This window comes from Myxocyprinus asiaticus, chromosome 19 (assembly GCF_019703515.2).
Source record: "Myxocyprinus asiaticus isolate MX2 ecotype Aquarium Trade chromosome 19, UBuf_Myxa_2, whole genome shotgun sequence".
Classification (NCBI taxonomy): domain Eukaryota; kingdom Metazoa; phylum Chordata; class Actinopteri; order Cypriniformes; family Catostomidae; genus Myxocyprinus; species Myxocyprinus asiaticus.
This window is the reverse complement of record NC_059362.1, coordinates 47,339,600-47,367,272: the sequence shown is the minus strand read 5'-3', so window position 1 is coordinate 47,367,272 and position 27,673 is coordinate 47,339,600. Positions and strand designations below refer to the sequence as shown.

General features: G+C 37.0%; 1 protein-coding gene across 1 annotated transcript in view; it reads right to left on the bottom strand.

The window, feature by feature from the left end:
* Nucleotides 1-27,673, bottom strand: part of LOC127409995 (MAM domain-containing glycosylphosphatidylinositol anchor protein 2-like) — a 248,363-nt gene that overhangs the window by 120,912 nt on the left and 99,778 nt on the right. The window contains exons 4-5 of the mRNA XM_051644966.1: nt 9,307-9,503; nt 365-497 (exon numbers count right to left, since the gene is read on the bottom strand). Of these exons, the coding sequence (XP_051500926.1) occupies nt 365-497; nt 9,307-9,503 (330 nt within the window). The remainder of the gene's footprint in view (nt 1-364; nt 498-9,306; nt 9,504-27,673) is intronic.

Here is a 27,673-nt window from a genome sequence, read left to right as displayed (position 1 = left end):
AACAATAACAAAGCTGCTATAATGTTTAGTCAGAAATAAAATGGCTAAAAAGAATGAATATTTTTCTACACTGAAACCCTAAATGCAGATTTGAAAACTTTGAGGACTTTGCTTCCCAATCGGCCTGTATTTTCATTATAACTCAATGGATATTTTCCAAAAACACCAGGGCTAAGAGCTTGTACTAGCACATTGACGGCTGTATTATTTAGTGACCCTGAAGATGCAAATCAATACCTGAGAACGTTCAATAACATTGGTTTCATGTTAGATTTTTCTATGTGGGGTCATACAGACTGACAGAAGTAGGTTTCTAAATCTGGCTCATGATAATCTGTGTGAGAATAGAAGTGACGAGTCAAACCTGTTCTGTTGGTGAGTCTGAAGACGACTCTTCGGTCGGCGATGCCACACACGTTCCTGACGGAAGCAATGCAGCTGTAGTTGGCATAATCTTTAGGTCTCAAGTTCTTCAGCTTCAGGATTTTTGTCTCCCCCTGCAACTCGGAGCGAGAGGGCGAGAGGGCGAGAGTGGTGTGAAAATGTATACTTCAACCTCTTATACATTTACAAGACACAGATGTAGTAGAACTGGAGGCATAACATTTATAATCAAAGATGTAAACTGTTAGAATTACAGAAATATTTGCCTGTCACATGTGCATTATTAATTGTATCATGACTGTGACTAGTCTTTAGGCCCAAACATAATTAATAATTTTATGTTATTTGTACGATAAACATATTTGGTACTGTATTAAGTGTCCAATATAAAATCCTGGAGCAAAACCAGTCGAGAAGCTCTGATGTATTTTTATCTGACAAAAGTCAAAACCTGCTTGAAGCAGCCAATGATTCAGAGTAACCCCATTTTTCATGAGGTGAGTGGTTGAATCACCACTTCAAAAATCACTTCACACTCACATTGTGCTGTAGTTTGATGGCATGACCTATTTTCCTCATATGATCCAAAGTTCAAGTATAGATAAAGAGTGATGGTTTATAAAGAGGTGTTATACTCTAAATTCATAGTGCTTCAAGATCTCTCAAACTCAGAGAAAACAGTTCCCAGTGGGTTATAAACCCATCACACAGTGCAGGAAACAAACATGAAAGGCGTACTTATGGCTTAAAGTAACTGCAGAATAAAAAGCGTTTGAGTTTAAGGTTTTAAACTCTTTAAGATTAAAAAAAATAATAATGATCCCATTTTCTCCCAATTTGGAATGCCCAATTCCCACTACTTAGTAGGTCCTCGTGGTGGCGCAGTTACTCACATCAAACCAGGTGGCAGAGGACAAGTCTCAGATGCCTCCACTTCTGAGACCGTCAATCCGCGCATCTTATTACGTGACTCGTTGTGCATGACACCGCGGAGACTCACAGCATGTGGAGGCTCATGCTACTCTCCACGATCCACGCACAACTTACCACACGCCCCATTGAGAGCGAGAACCACTAATCACGACCACGAGGAGGTTACCCAATGTGACTCTACCCTCCCTAACAACTGGGCCAATTTGGTTGCTTAGGAGACCTGGCTGGAGTCACTCAGCACACCCTGGATTTGAACTCGCGACTCCAGGGGTGATAGTCAGCGTCAATACTCACTGAGATACCCAGACCCCAACTCTTTAAGATTTTTTGTAAATACGGGCCAGGGCTAGAAACTGAAAGGTAATAGGTAATACATTTATATAAATGTAATCATTTACCAGACACTTTTATCCAAAGTAGTGCTGGGTATTGATACAGATTTCCCAATTCGACTCGATGCCGATTCACAAGCTCTCGATTTGATTTGTTACCGATTCATAAGGGTATATTTCAGTTATAGTGTCCATTTTGCTTACGTTTATATAAAAAAATATCTCTCCCAGCTAATGCTGTTAATTATACACTGAGCCTTCTAACTAGGTACATTACAAAAAAAAATAAAATAATAATAATATATATAAATATATATAATTGTTTAATGCATTATTTTATACTATTTACAAGAATTTACATTGATTTGTAGAACATGTGCTAAAAATAGCTACTGTCTCTTTAAGAAAACCGCCAGTCTCTGTAAATGAGCGCATATTAATGAGAGAGGACTTGAATAGCTTCTATACCTCATCCATGCTGTCCGTAATAAAAAAAATAAATGTTTATGTTTTGTTGTTTTTGATCAACAACTGACTGTAAAGAATAGAAAAGATATAAAAAGAGACATTATCTAATGACAAATGGATTGTGTGGATCTCGTCTTTGGACACAAATTACACGAAACGAGTCAAACCAAACTTTTACTCTCAACGCATGGTGAAAAAATCTCGTTGCTGAACTTCTTCATCACTACACTACTCAATCTCTGCTGAGTGAAATCTCAACATTTACCAGCCGGTGGAGAATCATTGACATTTTTAGTCGCATAGCGTGAAATTTGGTCGCATATGCGAGTGATATACTCGCATTGTAGAGAGTTGCACATACACAGATGATCCACAACATTAAAACCACCTGCCTAATATTATGTAGGTCCCCCTCGTGCCACCAAAACTGCGCCGACCCGAATCTCAGATTAGCAATCAGAGATGATATTCTTCTCGCCACAATTGTACAGAGCGGTTATCTGAGTTACCGAAGACTTCATCAGTTCAAACCAGTCTGGTCATTCTCTGTTGACCTCTCTCATCAACAAGGTGTTTCTATCCGCAGAAGTGCCGCTCACTGGATGTTTTTTGTTTTTGGCACCATTCTGAGTAAATTCTAGAGACTGTTGTCCCAGAATCCCAGAAATACTCAAACCAGCCCATCTGGCACCAACACAATATTAGGCAGGTGGTTTTAATGATGAGGTTAATTGGGATATAGTAAAAGATCGATCTTTTAATTTAAGAATCGACATCGAGATCGTTCCAATGAAGATCAATGAAGATTTTTTACCCAGTCCTACTCCAGAGTGACTTACAAAAGGAACATCACAAGAAACTGGTCATACAAGAGTCAACAATATATATATATATATTTTATTATATTTATTTATCACATGTTATACATTTGCACATATACAGTGAAATTCTTTTTTTTCACATATCCAAGCTAAGCTGGGGTCAGAGTGCAGGGTCAGCCATGATACGGCACCCCTGGAGCAGATAGGGTCAAGGGCCTTGCTCAAGGGCCCAACAGTGGCATCTTGGTGGTGCTGGGGCTTGAACCCCTGACCTTCTGATCAGTAACCCAGAGCCTTAACTGCTGAGCCACCACTGCCCCTAGACTGGAGTCACTCAGCACACCCTGGATTCGAACTCGGGACTCCAGGGGTGGTAGTCAGTGTCAATACTTGCTGAGCTACCCAGGCCCCCAATATCTGTAGCTTCAAGACAAGAGTGAGTGAGAATAGAACACTAAACAATAACTTCCTAAATCTCAAGTAAAGCCCACGAGTGCATTCAGGATATGTGACTGAGACTAGGTCATTTACTAGAGCACAATATCATCCTTGAGCAAGTCTATTAACTACAGATTCCTTCAGAGGTTTCCATCCCTGTAGTAAGTGCACTGAAAGTCACTTTAGACAACAAAGCATCAACTACATGACAACTAAAATCTCAAAGAGAACATGACTCGGAAACTCCACTCCACTGTATTCTCTGTATAACACCCTGTGTTAATTTTTCACAGCATGCATAACACACAAATAAAATAATAAATTAATAAAGTGTGTTCATTATTAATCTCCATCTCATTATTGTGCTGCATTTCAAAGCCAACCGGCAGAATTGTAATTTGCGGAAATTATAACCGCTCTATAGATTGCGTCGCGGGGCCTTATCGTCTTTTGCCGCCACATTTCAGCACAGAGAGGCAGGCGGTCTTTAGGCCCGTCAGTTCTGAATGCTTGTACAGCATCTTTAAATCGGAGGCAGACACGGACCGGCCCGGCGAGTTTATGGCCGCGTCCCTTGATGTGCCGTCACACTCATCAGAATAGATTAGAATATCAGATGGCGCCCTCAGAAATAAGAGTGATTCTCTCTTTAATATTCCAATGATCAATCAGATGTCCCCCTCCCCAGATTTAATTTTATTATGCGGGCGTGATCTGTTGATGTGACCTCATCGTCTGTGTCTGGATGATATCAGTTCAGCTGTCAAGACACTGATGGGAAACTCATTGGAATAAAAATCCATTTGGAACAGAATCAGGGAGTAGAAAAGAATAAATGAATGTGTCCAGATTGCGGTGGTACCATGCTTCTATGTTGCTACATATGTGTATTAATATATAATTTATATTTACATTTATATAAAATTAGTTTCTAAATTATATAATTAGGCTACTGTTTTTCACAACAAAAATGCCATAGTTTGCCAAAGAAGCAGAATTAAATGAACAGAAATTCCAAGAGATGCCTGTACATTAAAGGAATATTCCCGGTTCAATACAACATTTACATTTATGCATTTGGCAGATGCTTTTATCCAAAGTAACTTACAGTGCACTTATTACAGGGACAATCCCCCCCGGAGCAACCTGGAGTTAAGTGTCTTGCTCAAGGACACAATGGTGGTGACTGGGGGATCAAACCGGCAACCTTCTGCTTACCACATCTGTGCTTTAGTCTACTACACCATCACCACTCTGTGACAAGGAGGAGGGCATGGCCGGGCCGTGACGGTGCACGGCCGGCGCTGAATCAGCTGATCAGCGGGAAAGCGAGATAAGGGGGAAACCGGAGACGCCGGTTCTAGAGAGAGAGAGAGACGCACGCGGTCGCGTTGCATGTGTGTCTGTTCATTTATGTTTTATGTTGTTTTAAGTTCATTTATATCATTAAACAGTTATGTTGACTGTTCAACCGGTTCCCGCCTCCTCCTTGCCCGTCCTTATACTGTTACACACTCCTTTATAAGTAAATATACTGTAAGTAAATACAAATTAAGCTCAATCGACAGCATTTGTGTCTTAGGGTGTGTTCACACTTGCAGTTCGGTTCTCATGGTCCTCTTGGTCCGGACCAAAAAAAAAAAAGAAAATGATACATTTAGTCCTGGTTCACTTAGCGTTCACACTGGCATTTTTAACACCGAACCTAAAGATACAAAACAAAAGGCGTAAGGATAAGGTCACAACCTGATTGGACAGCTTTTATGACGTATATTTGGCGACGGAACTTGCCGAACATCCAAAACAATGCTGGCTGCTGGGATAAATGCGCTCGTTGGGTTTATATATGTATATATAGTGGTATTTTTACCAGCTGAGATCAAATGAAGAGCTAATAAAATGTGTAAAGGAGTCAAAACAGCGGCAGGAATTCCTCCGTTGCAAGGACGGCTGACGGCGGTTCCGACGCCTGTACCGAACTGTAATGGACAACATAATTCCTATGATGAGAAGAACCAGGTATGCTTGAGGTCAGTATTAAAGGCAAATTACTTCCTGCTATTGGTCCGTTTAGACGTCTTTGGTCCATGTTGCATTCATATATCAGTCGAACCGCACCAGAGTTCATTTGGAAGCGGACTGAGACCCACTATTCAGTGTTTGGTGCGCACCTGGTTCAGATGGCAGTGTTCACACTTGTTCAAATGAACCGCACTAACGGAGCAATCACACCAGAGTTCGTTTGAAATCGAACCAAACCTGCCAAGTGTGAACACGCTCTTATTGTTGATAACCACAAAATAATTTCGACTCGTCCCTCCTTTTCTTTAAACAAAAGCACAAATCGAAGTTAGAGTGACACACTAACAATGGAAGTGAATGGGGCCACTTTTTTTTTGGAGAGTTCAACCCTGTAAAGCCTGACATATGAAAGAAATGTCAGAAAATGTGATTTTGGTTTTTTTTTTTTTTTACATGAAACTGTTTTTAGTACCATTAGACAAGCTATAAAAGGAAATGGTAAAAATCTTAATTTTGCACATCTTTTTTTTATGTATCATATTTGATCCATTAGGCTTTAAAGGTCATTATCCTCCTGAGGTCCAGCAATTCATTTTTGTTATGTAAGTTTTTCTACAGTGGTAAATCTTGGGGTATTAGCAGAGGACTCTCTGGGCTTTTCAGAGATACCAAATGTTTGAGAGTATGACAGCTTCCTCTCTTCGCTCTATAAATATGGATTGAAATGTATCACAATCAAATACAATATGAATAAAATATCACTTTTTATCATTTGTATTTTATGCACCAAACACTATATTGAGATTAAAAAAGGGAAATTGTAAATCTTTTTGGTAACTTATGGTAAGATGACATCATAATAGCTTGTGATGTAAAATAATGAGATCTTTATAATGACTTATATGAAAATACACAGAAACTGTGTTTACTGTGACGAACCGTGAGATAAAGAGACAGATCAGGAGATGGAGTTTCAGGACGACAAGCAGATGCAGTGAGAGAGACGATTACAGTGGCGTGAGATGTTCTCTTGACAACTACAGCGAGACACACAAACACTACTGACGGCTTCCACTGACACGTGTGACGCATGTTAGAGCTTCAGTTCTCTGGCCTGCTGCGCATGTGAAATGGTACGTTGACATTTTCTGACACAACAAACGCAAATACGCCCCAATCATGCTTACTCTGTGTGTTTCTGAAGCTCTCTGTTGAAGGATGAATTCAGATGAGGCTACATGCTACGACGTGCTAATTACTAGCAGCGATCTCACGCTAAGTTTCAAATGAAGCATGTGAGATTCAATGTGCGTTCTGGGAGGGATGAGGACAATAGGGAAAGACACTAAAACTTGTCTGCTGCAGTTATACTCCTCACTTCCTGTCCAAACCCACGCTAACTGTCAACCCAATTAACCGCTCTGTGCTTCATCATGATGCTGCTGCAACTATTTAAACCATTTCCAGTTTAGGACGTCGTTTAAAGCATTAACATATAAACACTATAGTATAATAAAACACTAATATACACTACAATATTACTTATTATAATAAGTCCATATCAATAATATATAAGTCCAGGGGAAGTTCACACAATACAAGATATTTCATAGATGTTACCACACTCCATCAAGACTTTATAGGATGAAACTGATGAATGATAATTTATGTCAGAAATGCCGGGTGGAAACAGGAACTTTCTTACACTGCATATGGGAATGTAGTTTTGTTAAACAATATTGGGTATGGGTTATAGATGTTTTAAGTGGCTGGTTTGGATCTAAAATATCCTTAACACCAAAGTTATGTCTACAGGCTGATCAGTCTCAAATATCAAATGTATCAAAATGTGCATTTTCTGTTATTATGGTGGGCATCACAACAGCCAGTAGAATCATTTTAAGACACTGGAAGACAACTAAAGCCCCAGAATTGAAAGAAGTTGCATCATATGAATCTATGCTTAGTAGAGTAAATGGTGCAAAAGAGGAGGGGATATGCCTATGGGATGAGTTCTGGATGTACATTAAAATGAAAGATTAGCTGTGTGTGTGTGTGTGTGTGTGTGTGTGTGTGTGTGTGTGTGTGTGTGTGTTTTCTCTGTATATTCTTTTCTTCCTGTGTAAGAAACGTGCCTTATGAATATGGGACCCTTATATGTAGATGTTTGTATTGTTGCAAGTCCAGAACACATAGTCATACAATATATATATATATATATATATATATATATATATACAGTATATACTGTATATATAAAATAAAATAAAATAAAATATGAAAATAGAAGTACAGTTCAGGTAGTCCAAATAAATAAATTAAAAATCAAAACAAAGCATGAAAATGTAAATAATACAGTATTATAATCCACTAATATGCACTATAATATTACTTATTATAATAATTTAATATAAATAAAACTGTTTCTAAATTCACTTCAGGTAGTTATATAAAAGCTTTATAAAAGCATAAAAATATAATTAATATACATATTTAATAATATATCATATTATTTATTACCAGAGTTAAGTTACTCAAAATAAGTAATTCACTACAAATTAATAATTACTTCTCTTAAAATGTAATAAGATTGCTTTATTGATTACTTCATATAAAAAGTAATCACATTACTAATTATTTTACTTTTAAGGTACTTTCTAAATTAATTTTCCTTTAAAATTTTTTTTTTTTTTTTTTTTTTTTGGCTTAAATTGAAATTTCCTCCTCATTCATTGTCGCACACCCTTCAGCGGTCACAGTAACACTAACAGACGTACATATGAATTCATATTTTAAATATACATATTGCTTTTTTAATTACTTAGAAGTAATTACTTTCACTGAAATTCAGTAACTGTAATCTGACTGCAAGAATTTTAAATGTAATGCATTACTTTATTATTTTTGACTGAAAAGTAACTGATTACAGTAACTAATTACTTTGTAATCAGACACACCTAACACTGCTTATTATAAATAATTCAATATAAATAATATAAAAGTCCAGATAACATAGTCATACTAAAATAAATTAATTTAAAAATAAATATGAAAATATAATTCCAGTTCAGGTAATCGTATAAAAAAAAACAAACAAAAAAAAACAATGAAAACAAAAATATAAATAATATAGTATTATAATACATTTATATACACTATAATATTACTCATTAAAATAATTCAATTTTAATAATATATGTCAAGTTCAGGTAGTCATGGCAAATTTTTTTAATAAAATAAAACAAAGCATGAAAATAGAAATCATTTACTATTATAATACACTAATATACACTATAATATTAGTCCAGATCATGTAGTCATACCAAAACAAACCAAAATAATGAAATGAAATAAAATAAAATATACATCACTGAAGTTGGGTACTGACTTGCAAGAGAAACAAGAGTCAATATTTTTCCTTTTACTCCCAACAATCAAAAAATTACCATGGTACCACTGTAAAACCATGTAAATACCATGGTGCAATAATATACGAATCATTCAGTACTTCAGATATTAGATGCTTAATTTTCCAAGTACAAAAGTAGCAGGAATTTAAGTACCAATGTATTAAATACCATGGGATTGTCATGTGATGCCATCGTTTGCACCACCACAATACTGTTGATAAGGGTCAAAGGCCAATAATTCTAGTTTCACTGCTGCTCTGATTCATGTTGTGTTGTGATAACCCCCTTACTGTTATGGAACCTGTTTTTGGGACAGTGATGGTGTCACATGACAACACCATGGTACTTTGTATTACTGTATGATTCCCATACTCAGGTACTTTAAATAAAATGGTATTTCCATCACAATAATGTCCAGAAAACATAGTAACTATTATCATGACACCATGCCGAAAACATAGTTTTACCATGGTACTTTTGTAAGGGTTGCATTCTTACCTGGGTAAAGAAGGGTTCGTAGATCTCGACACCTTTATCGGAGCCCTGCGAGAGAACATCTCGCCCGCGGTGCCAGCTGTAACGTACGGGAGGGTTGGAGTTTGCGACACATCGCAGGAAAACCGTTCGCTCGTAGTAGAACTGTTCTTTAGCTTCACCGATACTCTGATGTACCGTCACCACCGGATCATCAAGATCTGACGAGACACAAAACAACATTACATTACTGACCTCTTACTGGCCATTCTTCTCTGACCTCTCTCATCAGCAAGGTGTTTCCGTCCACAGAACTGTCGCTCACTGGATGTTTTTTGTTTTTGGCACCATTCTGAGTAAATTCTAGAGACGGTTGTGTGTGAAAATCCCAGAAATACTCAAACCAGCCCATCTGGCACCAACAATCATGCCACGCTCCAAATCACTGAGATCACATTTTTTCCCCATTCTGATGGTCGATGTGAATATTAACTGAAGCTCCTGACCCGTATCTGCATGATTTTATGCACTGCTGCCACACGATTGGTTGATTAGATAATCGCATGAATAAGTAGGTGTACAGGTGTACCTAATAAAGTGGCCGATGAGTGTATGTGAGATTTACTGGAGTCTTTTTCTCAGAAGGCAAAAACCTTACATTTAATTGCATTTATGAAAAATAAAGTTAGATACAAAAATAAGACATCTAATAAAAATCTAGTTTAAAATGCATGTGTCAAGTTCATAGAAATGTCATTTCTGTGTCCGTGCTGGTTTCATACATTTCTGAAAAACAAACAAAAAAACAAACATTTGAAGCATTTTCTACCAAAGATTTATTTAATGACTTTAAAAATGTCAAGTGGTGTAACCATCAAGTAAGAGGTTTTAAAATACTTTCCTTGCACCCTGAATACATGTGTGCACAACTTAATATTTTTACAAGGTAAAAAAAAATAAATAAAATATATATATATATATATATATATATATATTTTTTTATTTTTTATTTTTTTTTTTTGAGTCACAAACATCAGATATTTTCTTAGGGTCACTCCATGTGACCTGAACAAAATGTGATATTTTGTAAAAACATAATGAATCTGTGATTTTTTTAATATATATATACAGGTGCATCTCAATAAATTAGAATGTCGTGGAAAAGTTCATTTATTTCAGTAATTCAACTCAAATTGTGAAACTCGTGTACTAAATAAATTCAATGCACACAGACTGAAGTAGTTTAAGTCTTTGGTTCTTTTAATTGTGATGATTTTGGCTCACATTTAACAAAAACCCACCAATTCACTATCTCAAAAAATTAGAATATGGTGACATGCCAATCAGCTAATCAACTCAAAACACCTGCAAAGGTTTCCTGAGCCTTCAAAATGGTCTCTCAGTTTGGTTCACTAGGCTACACAATCATGGGGAAGACTGCTGATCTGACAGTTGTCCAGAAGACAATCATTGACACCCTTCACAAGGAGGGTAAGCCACAAACATTCATTGCCAAAGAAGCTGGCTGTTCACAGAGTGCTGTATCCAAGCATGTTAACAGAAAGTTGAGTGGAAGGAAAAAGTGTGGAAGAAAAAGATGCACAACCAACCAAGAGAACCGCAGCCTTATGATTGTCCAGCAAAATCGATTCAAGAATTTGGGTGAACTTCACAAGGAATGGACTGAGGCTGGGGTCAAGGCATCAAGAGCCACCACACACAGACGTGTCAAGAAATTTGGCTACAGTTGTCGTATTCCTCTTGTTAAGCCACTCCTGAACCATAGACAACGTCAGAGGCGTCTTACCTGGGCTAAGGAGAAGAAGAACTGGACTGTTGCCCAGTGGTCCAAAGTCCTCTTTTCAGATGAGAGCAAGTTTTGTATTTCATTTGGAAACCAAGGTCCTAGAGTCTGGAGGAAGTGTGGAGAAGCTCATAGCCCAAGTTGCTTGAAGTCCAGTGTTAAGTTTCCACAGTCTGTGATGATTTGGGGTGCAATGTCATCTGCTGGTGTTGGTCCATTGTGTTTTTTGAAAACCAAAGTCACTGCACCCGTTTACCAAGAAATTTTGGAGCACTTCATGCTTCCTTCTGCTGACCAGCTTTTTAAAGATGCTGATTTCATTTTCCAGCAGGATTTGGCACCTGCCCACACTGCCAAAAGCACCAAGAGTTGGTTAAATGACCATGGTGTTGGTGTGCTTGACTGGCCAGCAAACTCACCAGACCTGAACCCCATAGAGAATCTGTGGGGTATTGTCAAGAGGAAAATGAGAAACAAGAGACCAAAAAATGCAGATGAGCTGAAGGCCACTGTCAAAGAAACCTGGGCTTCCATACCACCTCAGCAGTGCCACAAACTGATCACCTCCATGCCACGCCGAATTGAGGCAGTAATTAAAGCAAAAGGAGCCCCTACCAAGTATTGAGTACATATACAGTAAATGAACATACTTTCCAGAAGGCCAACAATTCACTAAAAATGTTTTTTTTATTGGTCTTATGATGTATTCTAATTTTTTGAGATAGTGAATTGGTGGGTTTTTGTTAAATGTGAGCCAAAATCATCACAATTAAAAGAACCAAAGACTTAAACTACTTCAGTCTGTGTGCATTGAATTTATTTAATACACGAGTTTCACAATTTGAGTTGAATTACTGAAATAAATGAACTTTTCCACGACATTCTAATTTATTGAGATGCACCTGTACATACATACACACAGTATATATATTGGTCACATGACTTTGATATGCTGGGCAAGTTTTTAATATAAATATTAATAATACATTAAAACTAAAAGATTTTCACTGCTTATTTTTTTTAAAGAATTAATAGTAAAATATTATTCCAAACTATTTATGCCAAAACAATGTAATAAATAACTCCAGCTTTTAAGAAAAAAAATAAATAAATGACTTTGAACTCAGAAATTGAACATATTTTCATCGTAGAAGAGGTGTATTCAAGTAATCAATTTGTGTGATTTGCCTTTTTAAATAACATAATATTTGCAAAACATTTGTATAAATAAATGAGTGTCACGTCATTGAACCTGATGTAATAAAGAGAGATATCTGAGCCCAGTTTGAGACATTGTTGAGATCTCTTCTGAAAGTCTACATGAGACGTGAGGTTACTGAGAAACACTTGAGATATTAAATACATCACATTTTTAAGATTCGTTTTTCCTACAGTTCATCTAACGGGTGATTACAGTGTTTGACAGTGTTGAATAATTGAACAGATTTACTGGATTCTCATTCAATCGTTCTCAAGCATGACGCTTTAAGCCTTTCCAAATACTTCTCATTGTAAATATGATGTCATTTCTCTTGCTAATACTGACTTCATACCAATAATACTTTAATGCTTTTCATGCTGTGCATAACTGCACGAGATCCACAGTGTGAAATGTGATAAATTCACTTTGAACTCTAATGTAGATTTAAAGAAGCAGTTGACCAGTGAATGGAAGATATTCTGGACACAAATCAGTGGTGCTCTTCTCAATGAAAGCAATGCTATCAACGTCTTCTATTTATATCATTACGATTTAGAAAGGAAATACAGAACACATTGAAAATGTTTCACTTTAATTTAGTGTCTCCTCTCGCTCTCCAGATCTAACGAAGATCCAAACGTAATCAGAGCGTTGAAGTCGCCAGCCTGAATGCTGATTCCTCACATCCATTAAGACATGTTCTGCCCCGCTGACCCTTAATCAAAACCTCGAGGTGGTCAATACTTCATCCAGGATTCATTATCACCGTGCAGGTAGGAGCAATTACTTTTACGAAGACGGCTACGCGAACACAACAAAGCGATTGAGTCGGGCCGTTTTGGCAGAGCAGATTGCTCTAAATAAATAGACTCATTCATTCCCGAGGTACGGCGTGAATTTAAACCATATTTGAGGTCGTTGGACGGTTCCTCTTTGTTTTGGCATGTTTGATTATGCAAGGGCCCCGGCTGAAATTTTAGTTTTTGATAATTTTTTACTGGTGAAAGAAATACATAAATAATGGATGAATATTTCCTGAGGAATCCTTTATTTTGTAGATGAACAATTTTCAGCTGTGATTTCTCCCAGGTACTTTTAGGGTAGAAAAATGGTAATAAGGAGGCGGGGAAAAAAAAAACACGGATTTTCAGCATTTTTGGTGTTTGGTCCTCTAATGATGAACAATCAGTGTAACACTAACCGAAGAGTCGCTTATTCTTAATAACAGTGTATTTTTTGGACTCTCAAAAATCAAGATTTTAACATTATTTTTTTATGTGAACAAATATAGGTACATGTCTAGTTTCAGTATTAGTTGTTCTTCAGGTCTTTGTTTTTTTGGACAAGAAAAGCTAGCTTCATACCATGTGACCCACATTTAGTTTTCGATCATTGAAAATGGGTAAAATGTAATAATTTATGGATGGAGCCATATTTAGAGCCTCATATCTCTGGGATTTAAGCAAGTAGAGCCTTAAAAATTGGGATACAACAAGAAAAGTTTGTTCTGAACCAGAATCTAAAAGGATATTAGGATATCTGTAAGACTTCTGGAGTTACAGGCTCTCAAACTTTGGGAAAACAGCATGAAAAGTGTTTTTTTTCCCCCATATTTGGACTGCATTGGCATATAATGCAACAAGAGGTGCTGAAGTCAACTGATTGTAGTAATAGACCTACAGTACCTATCTAGTACCTAACCTACCTATGTTCTGATGTAACAAATAGAAGTTATAACGAATACAATTCATAATCAAGTCATTTTGTACATATGATATTTGTAATTAACATTATATGTTCTTGTTTACTGTGTATAAACGTGTAGAAACATGTTTACAATGTGAATAGCTTTGTTATTTTTTGAGCTGCGGTTGTTTTGAAAGCTTTGATGCTAACATTATTTAGCCCAGCAGTCTCTGACGTTAGCGGTTCGATGCCAGCAAGCCATGGCTGCACCAGTGGCTGCCAGCGTACTACGGTTGTTATTTTTGCCTGTAGTTTAATGTACCTGTCAGTAAATATTGATCCATGGTATTTAATATTTTGGCTTTCATCATCATTTCTGTTTCTTTCTTCAGAAAAAAGTATGAACAAAATAAAAACTTTTTAGCCGGGGAACTTTCTAAATTTCGGTTGATTTGACATGGAATAACCCTAAAACAAGCAGGCAGCTTAGACTTCACTGCAACGCTTACATTTTGCATGCAGTCACTGTTTTAAGGTCTGCAGAACAATATATTATTCTTATTGGTGTTTGCTGAAGCAACCATTGCTATTACTATTTCAACAAACACCTCAAGTTATGTATTAAACTTCAGCCTATAACTTGTTCAAAAAGAAATTGAATTTTCTTCAGTATTTTATAGAAATGTCAAAATGCATGCATTTTATGCATCAAACAGTATAGTTTGTCATATGGGTATTTTACGCAATATGACATAAAACAGGAAACGGGTGCTGGGAGCAATCAGGGATAATTATGTACATTTGTAAATGTGTGCACTGTGTTAAGAATATGAAGAATTTCAAACAAACATCCGCCCACAATCATCAACCTTTTGCTGCAACATGCACTTATTTTGGTGCAGTTCAGTTACCTGTGATGAGCATGAGGGATCTGTGTGCTCATTTTCAAAGACTGTAAGAGAAAAAGTTATTTCATCACCTCAGAGCCACAAACACATGTATGTTACACAACCACCATCAAAACCTGCTGAACTATCAAATCGATTATTTAGGGAGACTGAACATCATGAAGAACTTGAAATAGTCCTTCATGGCTTCAAATGGACTGTAAGGTGCATTGCAGAATGAAAAACAAAACAAAAAATGTCATTAACTCAATTCTATATTTCATTTTTACTGTTCTATGCATGTGACATTGACATGTTTTTATGTTTTCTGTAAAGCACTTTGTAATTACTGTTTTTATCCTTGTGCGACCCCGCGTACACATGCGTGGACATTGTATTTTGGCTTCGCTATACGCAACGCATAATTTAATTTAATTTAAACCAACTAATCTTAGTTCAGGAGGCTCTGTGCTGTCAGTAAAGGGTTAAACTTTCGACGCACCAAGTCATGTGACAAAACAACATGGTGCTGATCACAGCGGAGTTTGTCTTTGAGAGAAACACCAACAAAACTACATCTGGTAAGAAACCTCATTAAGTTTTTACATTAAAACCTGTTTGAGTCAAAAGATTAGAGTCTCTAGTTTCATCCGATATGCCATTTTTTAAATTTGAGCAATGTATCTCGAAACGGCACGCTGTTAAACACAATGACCACATATCGTGGACTATATGCTCAGTTTCAGTTAAAATATCCAATATTCACTGTCTGTGTATTATCACATTGAGAATAAATGTATGCATCTAAAAACTGAAAAATGTGTCTTTCAGAGGCTTTATATGGAGTTAGGATGAACATAAGGTGCATTTCAAACTGTTCTGAGACCAGTGCAGACAGACAGCACACTGGAGGTTAAGTGATTCACTAAATAGGGAGCAAGGGAGCATCCTATAGCTCTCTATGCAGTTAAGTGCATTCACTCCTAAAATCTGATCAAAAGTTCAGTTTCAGGCTGCAGATGATGTTTGGATCACTCAACATGTTTGACAGACATGTGACAATGATAATCAGTACATAGATTCAGAATTTATAATGTATCATTTTATTTTAACATGGTTGACAGTGATTGGATGATGCTGGACATTACTTTGAATCAGAATTAATTATGCTAATTTATGATGTAATGTCTGTGACATCTCAAAAACATGAATTTCATGAATTTCACAACTTAGTCCCGCTGTCCACATATGTGGACATCCATTTTTAGGAAAAGTATTTGGTCTAAAATTATTCTTTTATTTTTTAGTTTATATTTTTTTGCATGTTTCCTAGGGGCTACTAGTTACAAATCAAAAAAGGGAATGGAAAAAGCACACAGCAGTGACGCTCGGGTCTCAGGAGCAGGAACTAAAAACAGTTCAAGGAACAAAACCGAAAACAAAATAATTTTTTTGCAGAACATAACCGAAAACCGGAACAAAGTGATTTTAAATGGCTTCGGAGTGAAAACATTAGTTTTGAATGCTTGTAACTGGTTATAACCGGTTAATTTCATTCTGATAATATTTTCTTGAAATCACAGGCAAAAGTGTTTATCACAGTACATTTCATGTTGCCCGAAAAAATGAAACATGTGCTTTGATCCTGAAGAAAACTGCTACATCACACATTTCTTTGCCTAATTGTCTGCTGTGGATGTTGCATTCTGTGAATAAAAACCTTTTTAACAACTATGTCTAATTACTACATATACTGTACATGCACGACTAATCCAGATACAAGGAAAACATTATTAGAGGTTAAAAAGTTCATTTCTCAGTTGTTTCCAAGTCTTCACTGAATTATTGTTAGATATGATGCATTAATACAGATCTGATGCTGTCGGGTTTAGACTGAGAAGCAGATCTGTAATACAAATTATACTTGAATGAACTGTATGCTTGTTATGATTTCTATGTTAATAAATCCACTACACAGGAAAAAAATATTTTGCTAATTTTGGCATATTTTAGCGAGGCAAGTGGCTTATCTTGCGAGATCTGCAAACACTGCAATTGGTATTTCACCCACCCACTATCGCTGAGTACTGTCATTTTAAAAAGTACGATATTAACCGTTCTTTTATTTTGTTCTAACCGGTTACCGCTTCCGAACCGGAACGAGAAAATACAGTTTTTGCTCAGAACAAACCGAAATGATAAACATTTAGTTTTCAGTCCCTGCTCAGGAGGTTAACTAACAAACATCAGCTCCTTAATGACATCATCCTCCAGGAAGTGACATCACTTTTAAAAGGGAAAACAACAGCAAAACCATTAAGTATTAGCAATTGATCTGTGATGTTTTGTGCTATTAGTTGTATCACTAGCCTAAAACATTCAATTCTGTTTGATAAAATTACAGAAATCAGTATGATATAATGAATATTTCATATTAAATGAGCTTCAAGCTAGCTGTCAATCCCCTGCTGAGCAGTGTGTAATTTTAGCTCTTTATTTCCATCCTGTTCATTTTCTTGTCGTTGTGTAAATAATCAAGTTATAATTAGTAATGTTGCCTGGGCTTGGCCAGATCATATTTCGAAAGTATGTTTGTATTACAAAAATGTTTAAAAGTTAGAGAGTTCAAAAGGAGCTGCGTAACAAGAATGACCCGGTAAACAGTGAAATAAGCAAACAGCATGATTGTGCAAGACTTGAATAATCACGTTGAGAGTAAGAGGGGCATCTTTTATCTGAGTATTAAATAAATAATGATCATCCCACTGTGAGACGGATGCATTCCCATTTCACTGTATCTCCCTGTTAGATACTCATCACATCGGTGACAGCGCAGACTGTGAGTTTAATCAAATGCACAGCAGCGATCTCGTGCTGTAATCTATAGCGGTCATTATAGAAAAAACACCCATCAGAGCGATCAAGCTGTCAGTTCTGGGTATCTTACAGGAGGAAGGATATTCACCACGACTGGGCGGCACTAATCACTAACTGACTGGATAACAGAAGACACCAGCGTGACATTTGCATACCTGTTATCTGTATAAAAGTACTCCCTTCGAGCATTCCCACTAAACAGCAAACGCAGCAAATTTGTGCATTCTGAAGAAAATGTCATGTCTGTGCAAGTATTGCTATGTGGTTGCTAGGGTGTTCTGGGTGGTTTCCTGGCCGTTTATAACTTATATTTAATAAATGAATGCAAAAGGTATGAGGATGTATAGAAATGTGTCAGTTAGTATGCTTTTCTGCAGTATTTTGGCACAGGTTCCTTTGTAGATCCAGCGATCACCTGCTTTTAAACATTTAATCCTCTTTAATTTATTACCGGAACTGTGAAACCAGTAATCAGGGGCCCTCTTTTCTGAGCAATCAAACCTGATTACTGGCTTTATATCATCAATTTACTCTTTAATTAACATTGAGTTTCTGAGAGATACATCCACCTCCTGTGAGACTGATGCAAGAGGTTGTTTTGGAAGGAAGTTACCAAGAGAATATTTCACTCTCTGCTTTGAAGAGCACACTTCGAGAGCTTTACGAATGAACGGTTAAAACAAAACACAGAGCGTGATTGTGTTTTTATGATGTTCATTAGGCAACAAAATGAAGGTAGTTCTCCTCAGGCACAATTTATGACCACCCTGAAACCTATTCATAGAGATTATGAGTTCAAATTGCAATAATCTAACTGTGTTCTAATCAAAACCTCAAATCAAGTGACTAAGTTCAGGCATGCAACTCTGAATGGCACAAGTTGATAGGTTCTTTGAACTTGTTATCTGTTAGCCAATCAGCTTGCTCAGATGTGATATGTCAAGCCAATCGGGTCACTTGGTGTAAGCTGATAGGTCCTTTGACGTGTAATCGGGTAGCCAGTCAACTTGTGTACTCTCTATTTGCCGAACATTAAAATTTGCTCAGTTTGCAAGTAAGCCGGTTTCACAGCAACACGCTGAGAGTTTTCTCCAAAACCCTCCTCCTCACCAGCTCCACATGTCTAGATCTGCTACATGGGGATTGTAATTACAGTATGTCTAATAGTGAAGCAGCGAAGTAGCAGATCTAGTCCACCAAGACCAATGTCCTATCAATTTGTCATAGCCACATTAACATGCTAAATCTTTCGAGAGTTGTCATGACTGAACTATATTTAGTGGTGTTTGTTAAGTCAATCATCTTTATTACTATTGCTCATAGTGATACTTTTAAACTTTTATTAACCCTTATGTACTGTTCGGGTCATTTTTGACCCGTTTCACTTTTGTTCATTTAATAAAAATGGTTTCCTTTATCTGAGTGGTACAAGACTTGGTGACTTTTCCTTCACTTGTTATCTGAACACACACACACACACACACAAAAAAATCTGTTCAAACTATTCAAACAGTACTGTCTAATGAGTGAGACTAAAACACAAAGCATTTATTTTTATTATTATTGTCAAATAAAAATCTATAAAACATCCACAATGCAGGACACGCACACACACGCGCGCACGCACACACACACACACACACACACACACACACACACATTGGTTCGACTATCCTTATGAGGACTCTCCATTGACATAATGATTTTTTTTACTGTTTAAATAAATAAATACATAGTCTGCATGTGCTGTGCACTTCATAGTGCTCTGCTCTGTCATCTCAGACTCACAAAATATGTGCGTGATGATCACGATGAGGTGTTTTCAGTGTATAAGTAGTTGGCTTTACACATTCATTTTGAAGCATACATCACTTGTAGATTATATATTTATTTAATTAAATCACAGACTTTTGCAGTTTAATTATCACACTAGGATATACGGCAATTTTAATTTGATTAACTGTGCATTCAAACATGCATTTTTTGTCTAAATGTGTCGTATTCAATGACATTCTGCCATTTTTATGACTAGATTCCATGATTCTGTCCGTGTTTTCCGCATACTACATGTTGTAACCGCTCCGATCGTTGAATTATTGAACATTAATTCACATCTTGAGGTGTGAAGGCTGAATCAACACGCTACCAACTCAGGGTGTGAATTTGTTTTCAAAAATATCAGTGGTCCGACCGTCAAATGTTTTTGTGGTTAACATAACAGCATTGTTGGAACGACTATTGTGGAGTGGTGATGGCGTAGTGGACTAAAGCACTGAACTGGTAGGTTACTAGAAGGTTGCTGGTTTGATCCCCACAGCCATCACCATTGTGTCCTTGAGCAAGGCACTTAACTCCAGGGTGCTCCAGGGGGATTGTCCCTGTAATATGTGCACTGTATTTCACTTTAGATAAAAGCATCTGTCAAATGCATAAATGTAAATTTCATAAGAGCAAAGCAGAGATGACAGCAGATGAGCAGAGAAAGTATGTGACAGTGATTCATTTATGACAGTTAACCATTGATGTTGTTTCACAATGCATGGAAAAATGCTTTGCAAAATTCCAAGTATTCCAGGACACGTGGGAACCTTATGTGCACCGATCCAAGATAGTGGCGCTGTTGACACATCACAACCAGCTGAATGAAGTATCTATGTCTGTATATCTATGCTACAACCACTTAGAATACCCTAGCAGCAAACCATACAAACACCTAGCAACACCCTCAAAACCAACACCTTAGCAACCACATTACCCACAAAACCCAAGTGGCATAGCAGTGAGTTTTGCACAGACAAATGGCAATTACATTTTTCTCAGAAAATATAAAAATGTAGTTTGCAATCCCATTTGAACATTAGCATTGAACATACATTCCTTTGTGCGATCACACAGTGTCGTTACCCAGCAGAATGAATCACAGCCTTGATCTAAACACTGATCACATTTAACAATGACTAAGGTCTCACGACTGCATCAGGCACCCCAGAAGAGTTTAAAACACTCTTGGTTTTTTTTTGCATAGTGGCTTCCGGGTGAAAATATCTGCTGAATTATTCACAACTTGTTTTGAGGCCACTGAACAGCATGAAGAACGCCTGTCTGAATCACACACCCACATATGGACAAACAACACACAGGTACACATCCTCCTCTGACTGTTGTACTTTCCTTTTATTCCTCAGAGCTGATGGTGATAAGATATGTTTGATAGTGCAAGTGAAACATGAACTAAAGTCTCTGAACGTTTCTCGCCTATAAAAGACAAAAAGCCTGAACTGAGATTGTGGGATTAGCACTTTGTGTACAAACATAAGATAAACATCTTAAAAATAGTGGATTTAAATTCATGACCTTCACTTCACACACTATTTACCAATTTAATACCTCTATATTCAGACACACATATAACATACAGTAAAACAAAGTCTTCTAATAATAATAATAATAATAATAATAATTATTATTATTATTATTATTATTAGGCCTATTACACATAAACACGTTTCAAGCGAAGCCAATGATACTATTCGTTTCTATCATTTATATGTGATTCAAATATTTTACAGTGTATATTAGACTGTTTAAATAAATCCCAAACCATAAATTAATCATATATGAATAATAATCATATTAATATAACCATACTGATTACATAATCATTGTTTATATTAATGATATAAGACAAGCATGTGTTGAGTTCTCCTGGTTCATAATAAACCAATGTTTGTTTTTTTGTGTTGCTTCTCTTAAAATTTTAGTGTTTTCACACTGTATTAACCAACCCCACAACCCATGTATAACACAAATTGCACAACACAAATATAATAATAAATTAACAAAAGTCAACAAATTTTTGGTGACATTAAATGTGTTTGTTTTTTACCTAAAAACATGAGATTTTATTTGCACCTATTTGTGGTTTCTTAACATTTGTTTCACCAGAGATATTCAACAAAGAATGAAAGGTGTGCCAACCAATGCCAGTCTCCTCTATATAAAACAGACAACTAATTATTCAAAATAGCATTTCATTTACCGATAAAATTGTTTCATTGCAACAGACATGACTGATCTACCATTACTTTGGACATTGTTTTAAATTACAAAAAGAACTTTCCTTAGCTTTCCAGAAGTTTTTAAATCAATTATTGTAGTTCAAACTAGATTGAAATTTTGTAAACAAACTTTATGTTGGCTTGAAAAAGCCTTGTCTGAAAGTTTAAAAGCGTGGAGATTTACAGACAGACAGACAGATAGATAGATATTTGTTAGGCATTGCTAGCATGTTTAGCATGTAGCTAGGCAATGCTAGCATGTGGCTAGCATGTTTTAACATGTAGCTAGGCATTACTAGCATGTTTAGCATGAAGCTAGGTGTTGCTAACATTTTGATAGACATTGTTATCATGTTTTAGCATGTAGCTAGGCAATGTTAGCAAGTTACTAGCATGTTTTAGCATGTAGCTAGGCACTGCTAGCATGTTGCTAGTATGTTTAGCATGAAGCTAGGTGTTTATAGCATGTTGCTAGGCATTGTTAGCATGTTCTAGCATGTAGCTAGGCATTGCTAGCATGTTTATAGCATGTTTTAGCATGCAGCTAGGCATTGCTAGCATGTTTTAACATGTAGCTAGGTGTTCTTAGCATGTTTTAGCATGTAGCTAGGTGTTGTTAGCATGTAGTTAGGCACTGCTAGCATGTTTAGTATGTAGCTAGGTATTGCTAGCATGTTGCTAGGCATTTTTAGCATGTTTGAGCATGTAGCTAGGTGTTGCTAGCAAGTTTTAGCATGTAGCTAGATGTTCTATTGAATAGTTCTGATTGCAGTGAGTAACGGATTCGGTAGTATTTTCCACTTGATTACAAACCATTCCTCGGCCTGATTTCTCAGCACGGTTAGCGGACCATAAAGAGAACAATTAAAAACCTTTTATTATTTTATGTTTATTTGAGCAAGATGAGAAAAGGGGGAGACTTAATAGTGTTTAATTAAAAGGGATTTAGAACCAATTGTGATACACTGGTTTACCTTTGTGGTGAAGAGTGAAGCTTTTGCTTATGTTGAGGAAGGGAGCACAAACAATGTTATGTATGTTCACTTAAGCTAAAAGTTAGCCAACTAGCATAACCTTATAACATAAATCAGTAAGGTGACACAAAAATATTGTGAAATGAATCATACAAGGGACACATATAAAATCACTTTGAGGCTACTTAATTAGGCCATTTAAAAATAACTTAATTCCATTATGCTGAAATAACCTGAACTTATTAAGTTTTCTGGCAAATAATTAAAGAACTAAATCAAAAGGAAAAAAATATGTTGACTCAGTAAATTAACTGATTAATGTGGAACCAATGTACATGATTAAATCATGTAAATTCAAAGTATTTTTTCCCCCAGTGTAGGTCATTATTGGAAAAGCAAGACTCTTGTGAAAACAGGTGAGCTACTGTCACACTACTTAAAAATGTAGTTAAGTTATTAGTGTTGCTACTTTTAGTTAGTTACTCCCCAACACTGCACAAAACCACTCAGAAATGTCCTACACTCTTAGACAAAAAGGTTCAATGGGGTTCTATATAGAACCATAGGGTTCATTACTCAGCTCCGAAGAACCCTTTTTGCCAAAAAGGTTCTGTTTACAAAGGTTTATAAAAAAGAACCCTTTTTGCACAAAAGGGTTCTTAAGGCTGACAATTGCTTAATGTGATTATGTATGTATGTATGTATGTGTATGTATAATTTACTTTATTAAAAGTTGTATTTATAAATGGTTTTGGACAATACACTACATTACTTTTGCATTTGCATTTTATACTGCAGAAAATAAAACTCTAACAATTTACTTCTTCAGCTTTGGGTTTAATTAGAAAAGGATAAATTACATTTCTCTTAAAGAGGACAGATTTATCTCAGTATCAATATACAGTCTACGGTACAGTCTATTCTTCACTCATAATTCAACAACAGATGCATAAAATTGGGTTTATCTTATACAGTAAACACAAAGTTTATCTTGTAGCACTGGATATTTTTTGTCCTATCTACATAGCGCAAAGGCGCATTTAAGCCGCGCGAGTGATGAAAACGCGCGAGCATCCTATTTCAAATTTGAACTGTCACGGATATTTGGTTGAGCTGAAAACCTGATAAGGCGATATTACCCTGGTAAGTAAGAGAAATAAATTAATTTGTTGATTCATTTTAGGTTATTTTATTTATTTTGACATTTATGACTTACACGTTTATTTTAGCAAGCACAAAGAAGAAAAGTCGACAAAACTGTTTCGTCCAGGCCTGCAACCAAATGTTACGATTCCATGTTGGGAGCCCCTAAAAGGTTCTATATAGAACCTTTTTCACCTGGCTCAAAGAACCCTTTAGGGGTCTTTTGATAGAACCCTGAAAAAGGGTTCTATATAGATCCTTTTTGGGGTTCCAAATATGAAGCGAGTGATAGAACCCTACTGGGTTCTATATAGAACCTTTTCTTCTAAGAGTGTAGCAAGCACCCAGAACATCTTTTACACTCACATCTTCATCAGAAAATGTTTGATAATTATATTTGATTATTGTTTGATAGTATTTAAATCCATTCCATAGAATTTTGCAGATTTTCCCACGCTAGTGCAGAAAAGCGCACAGATTCTGTGTGGATCTAACGGTCGCTGACCTCGCTGTGAAAGAGTAAACTGCTCTCTGTGCACTGCTGTCTAAGTGTCACATTAACTCTCTGACTCCACCACACGTCTCTGGTCTCTAGCGGCTGACTAGCACAACTCAGTCTTCATCAGTGACAGCTGTTACTCTCTTCTGATTGGTCAGTCAGCAGGGCAGCGGGCAGAGATGTCTCATACTCTTCCTCCTGGAGATGAAGATGAGCAGATAATGAGAGCCAATAGCAGAGTCCAGTGAGTAAGGAATGTGTTCCTCATCTCTCTCTGGGGTCGTGGCTTCTGCCCGGCTTCATCAGGACAACAATTCATCTCTCTTTGCAAAACAAGCCGTTGACCCGCACTGCTCTAAACGAAACTCCAGACCGCAGTGAAAACAAGACAAAACAAATGTCTCTGCCACACAGCTGGCCAGTAACTGAAGGAATTCAAGATGATTACAACTGAATGTCGAGGGGGAGTTTAGTAAATTGTGCTATTTTAGTGCTAACTTGTTCACTAACCACAAACAATCTGCGCTACTATCACTGATATACATACAGTATACATATAGAACTGGATTGCTGACACAACAGTAAACTGCCAGCAGGATGTAAAGCCACCGGAAGTGTTTGAGCGCCCATATTGGCCATATCCCAAAACTGCCATAGAGCCTCGATGACTGACAGCTGATACCGCCGCCGTTTTACTGTCTGTGACCTTCGGATACGACAGTTGCATTTCACCCCCTAGTGACAATCGTAATTAACTTTTAATTTGTTTGTTATGGATAATAACGTTAAAAGGGAAAAGGCATACGCGGATCACGATTACTTGGTTAATGCTACTTTTCTTTAAATAATAATGCATATAAAAGATATTAGATATAAAGATATACAGTAAATCCTTCATTTTCAGTAAAACTAGTGGTCGACCAATATATTAGATACATTTTCCTGTTTGGCCGATTCGTTTCTCAAGCCACGAAGGCGCCGAGAATTGGCAACTTGCACGTGAAGGAGCCTTCTGAGACATGTAAATGAGCAATCGCAGTTCGTTTTGTTGTTAGGTGCCATCATGTTACCACAATAATAGACCGGTGTCCAACACAGAACCTTTTAAACAGTCCTGCATATCAGAGTTGTGACAGATGCATATAAGCTCATGATGTTTAAAGTGCTCTCTCTCTTCTCAGAAGTTCCCTGCAACTGTTAACTGTCTTGTCTAATGATAAAATAGGGTTAGGGTCAGAATTGGGGTAGGGTTTAGAGTTAAAGATTAGGGTTTAGGGTTGGGGTAGGATTAGGTTAAGAGTTAAAGGTTAGGGTTTAGGGTTGGGGTAGGGTAGGGTAGGGTTAGGGATAAAGTTAAAGGTTAGGGTTTAGGGTTGAAGTAGGGTTGAAGTAGGGTTAGGGGTAAAGTTAAAGGTTAGGGTAGGTTTAGGTTAAGAGTTAAAGGTTAGGGTTTAGTGTTGGGGTAGGGTAGGGTAGGGTTAGGGGTAAAGTTAAAGGTTAGGGTTTAGGGTTGGGGTAGGTTTAGGTTAAGAGTTAAAGGTTAGGGTTTAGGGTTTAGGGTTGGGGTAGGGTAGGGTAGAGTTAGGGATAAAGTTATAGGTTAGGGTTTAGGGTTGAATTAGGGTTAGGGGTTAAGTTAAAGGTTAGGGTTTATGGTTGGGGTAGTGTTATAGGTAAATCTAAATGTTGGGGTTTAGGGTTGGGGTAGGGTTAGTTTTAGAGTTAAAGGTTGTGGTTTAGGTTTGGGTTAGGTTTAGACTTAAAGGTTAGGGTTTAGGGTTGGGGTCGGGTTAGGTTTAGAGTTAAAGTTTAGGGTTTAGGGGTAGGGTAGGGTTATGTTAATGTAAAAATGTAGGTTTTGGGGTCTGGGTAACTCACTGCGTAAAGCCGCTGATTACCACCCCTGGAGTTCGTGAGTTCAAATCCCAGGGTGTGCTGAGTGACTCCAGCCAGGTCTCCTAAGCAACAAAATTGGCCCGGTTGCTAGGGAGGGTAGAGTCACATGGGATAACGTCCTCATGGTCACTATAATGTGGTTCTCGCTCTCAGTGGGGCATGTGGTGAGTTGTGCATGGATGCCACGGAGAATAGCGTGAAGCCTCCACACGCGCTAGGCCTCCTTGGTAACGCACTCAACATGCCATGTGATAAGATGCACGGATTGACAGTCTCAGACGCGGAGGCCTTTGAGATACGTCTTCCACCACTCAGATTGAGGCGAGTCACTACTCCACCACGAGGACTTAGAGAGCAAGTTTAGCGTTTAGGGTTGGTGTAGGGTTAGGTTTAGAGTTAAAGGTTAGGGTTTAGGGTTGGGGTAGGGGTAAAGTTAACAGTGTAACTACAGAAGTAATTAAATGTTGGTACTTTAAATGTAAGTGCAATGCAACAACACATATGAATGTAATAAGTGCATTGTATCATGCTCTTAAGTACATAGCAGATAAAGACACCTAATATAAATTTTCTGTCTTTTTTCTTTTTCTTTGAATGCATTCGTGTAATTGCAGGTTTAAAAAGATTATGAGCACACTTTCTTATTTGAACGGATGAATAATGCACAATACGAACAGAAAGGTGTATTAAGGAAGTAAATAGGATTACTTTTGTTTTCATGTTGACTTAAGACTCAAACGGTGTGAAGGAAGTGTTAAATTACTTTGAATAACATTGTGTGTTAAAGGCCTGATGTTTTTTTTGCATTGCGCCTGCCTAGGTGACGTACTGTTTATTTCTCTATATTACAACATTCCTCAATTGAAGGGTAAAAGTAAACAATTAATAGAGAAACTGAAAAATGTATGATGATAAAATGCTTATAAAAACCTGTGGAGCACCACTGAGATTGTAATGAGACTGCATGAGGCTTTCAGAGAGGCCGAGAGCATTTCTTCTCATTGACTGCTCCTTGTCACCAGACCTGATGAGGACAGTAACACCAACCGTACAAAGCATTCTGGGAAATCACCTCCAAATTCATATGCTGATCTATAAGACACCACAGGGATCAGAGGGGAGGTGATTACTTTATGTAGTGTGATGCTCGATGATTGAAACATTCTCGTCTTGTTTTCTTAAAATAATGAGAAGAGTGTTTGGGTTAGTCTGAGTTAGAGTACAAACCTTCTGAAATCTCACAGCAATTGAATTCACATGAAATTCTGGTACGCACATAACATAAATCCAAGGTACTAAACAGGCTTTTATTTTATGGCTTGCAACATGCCTATTTATAAACATTTACTATTGTAGGTAGTCACCA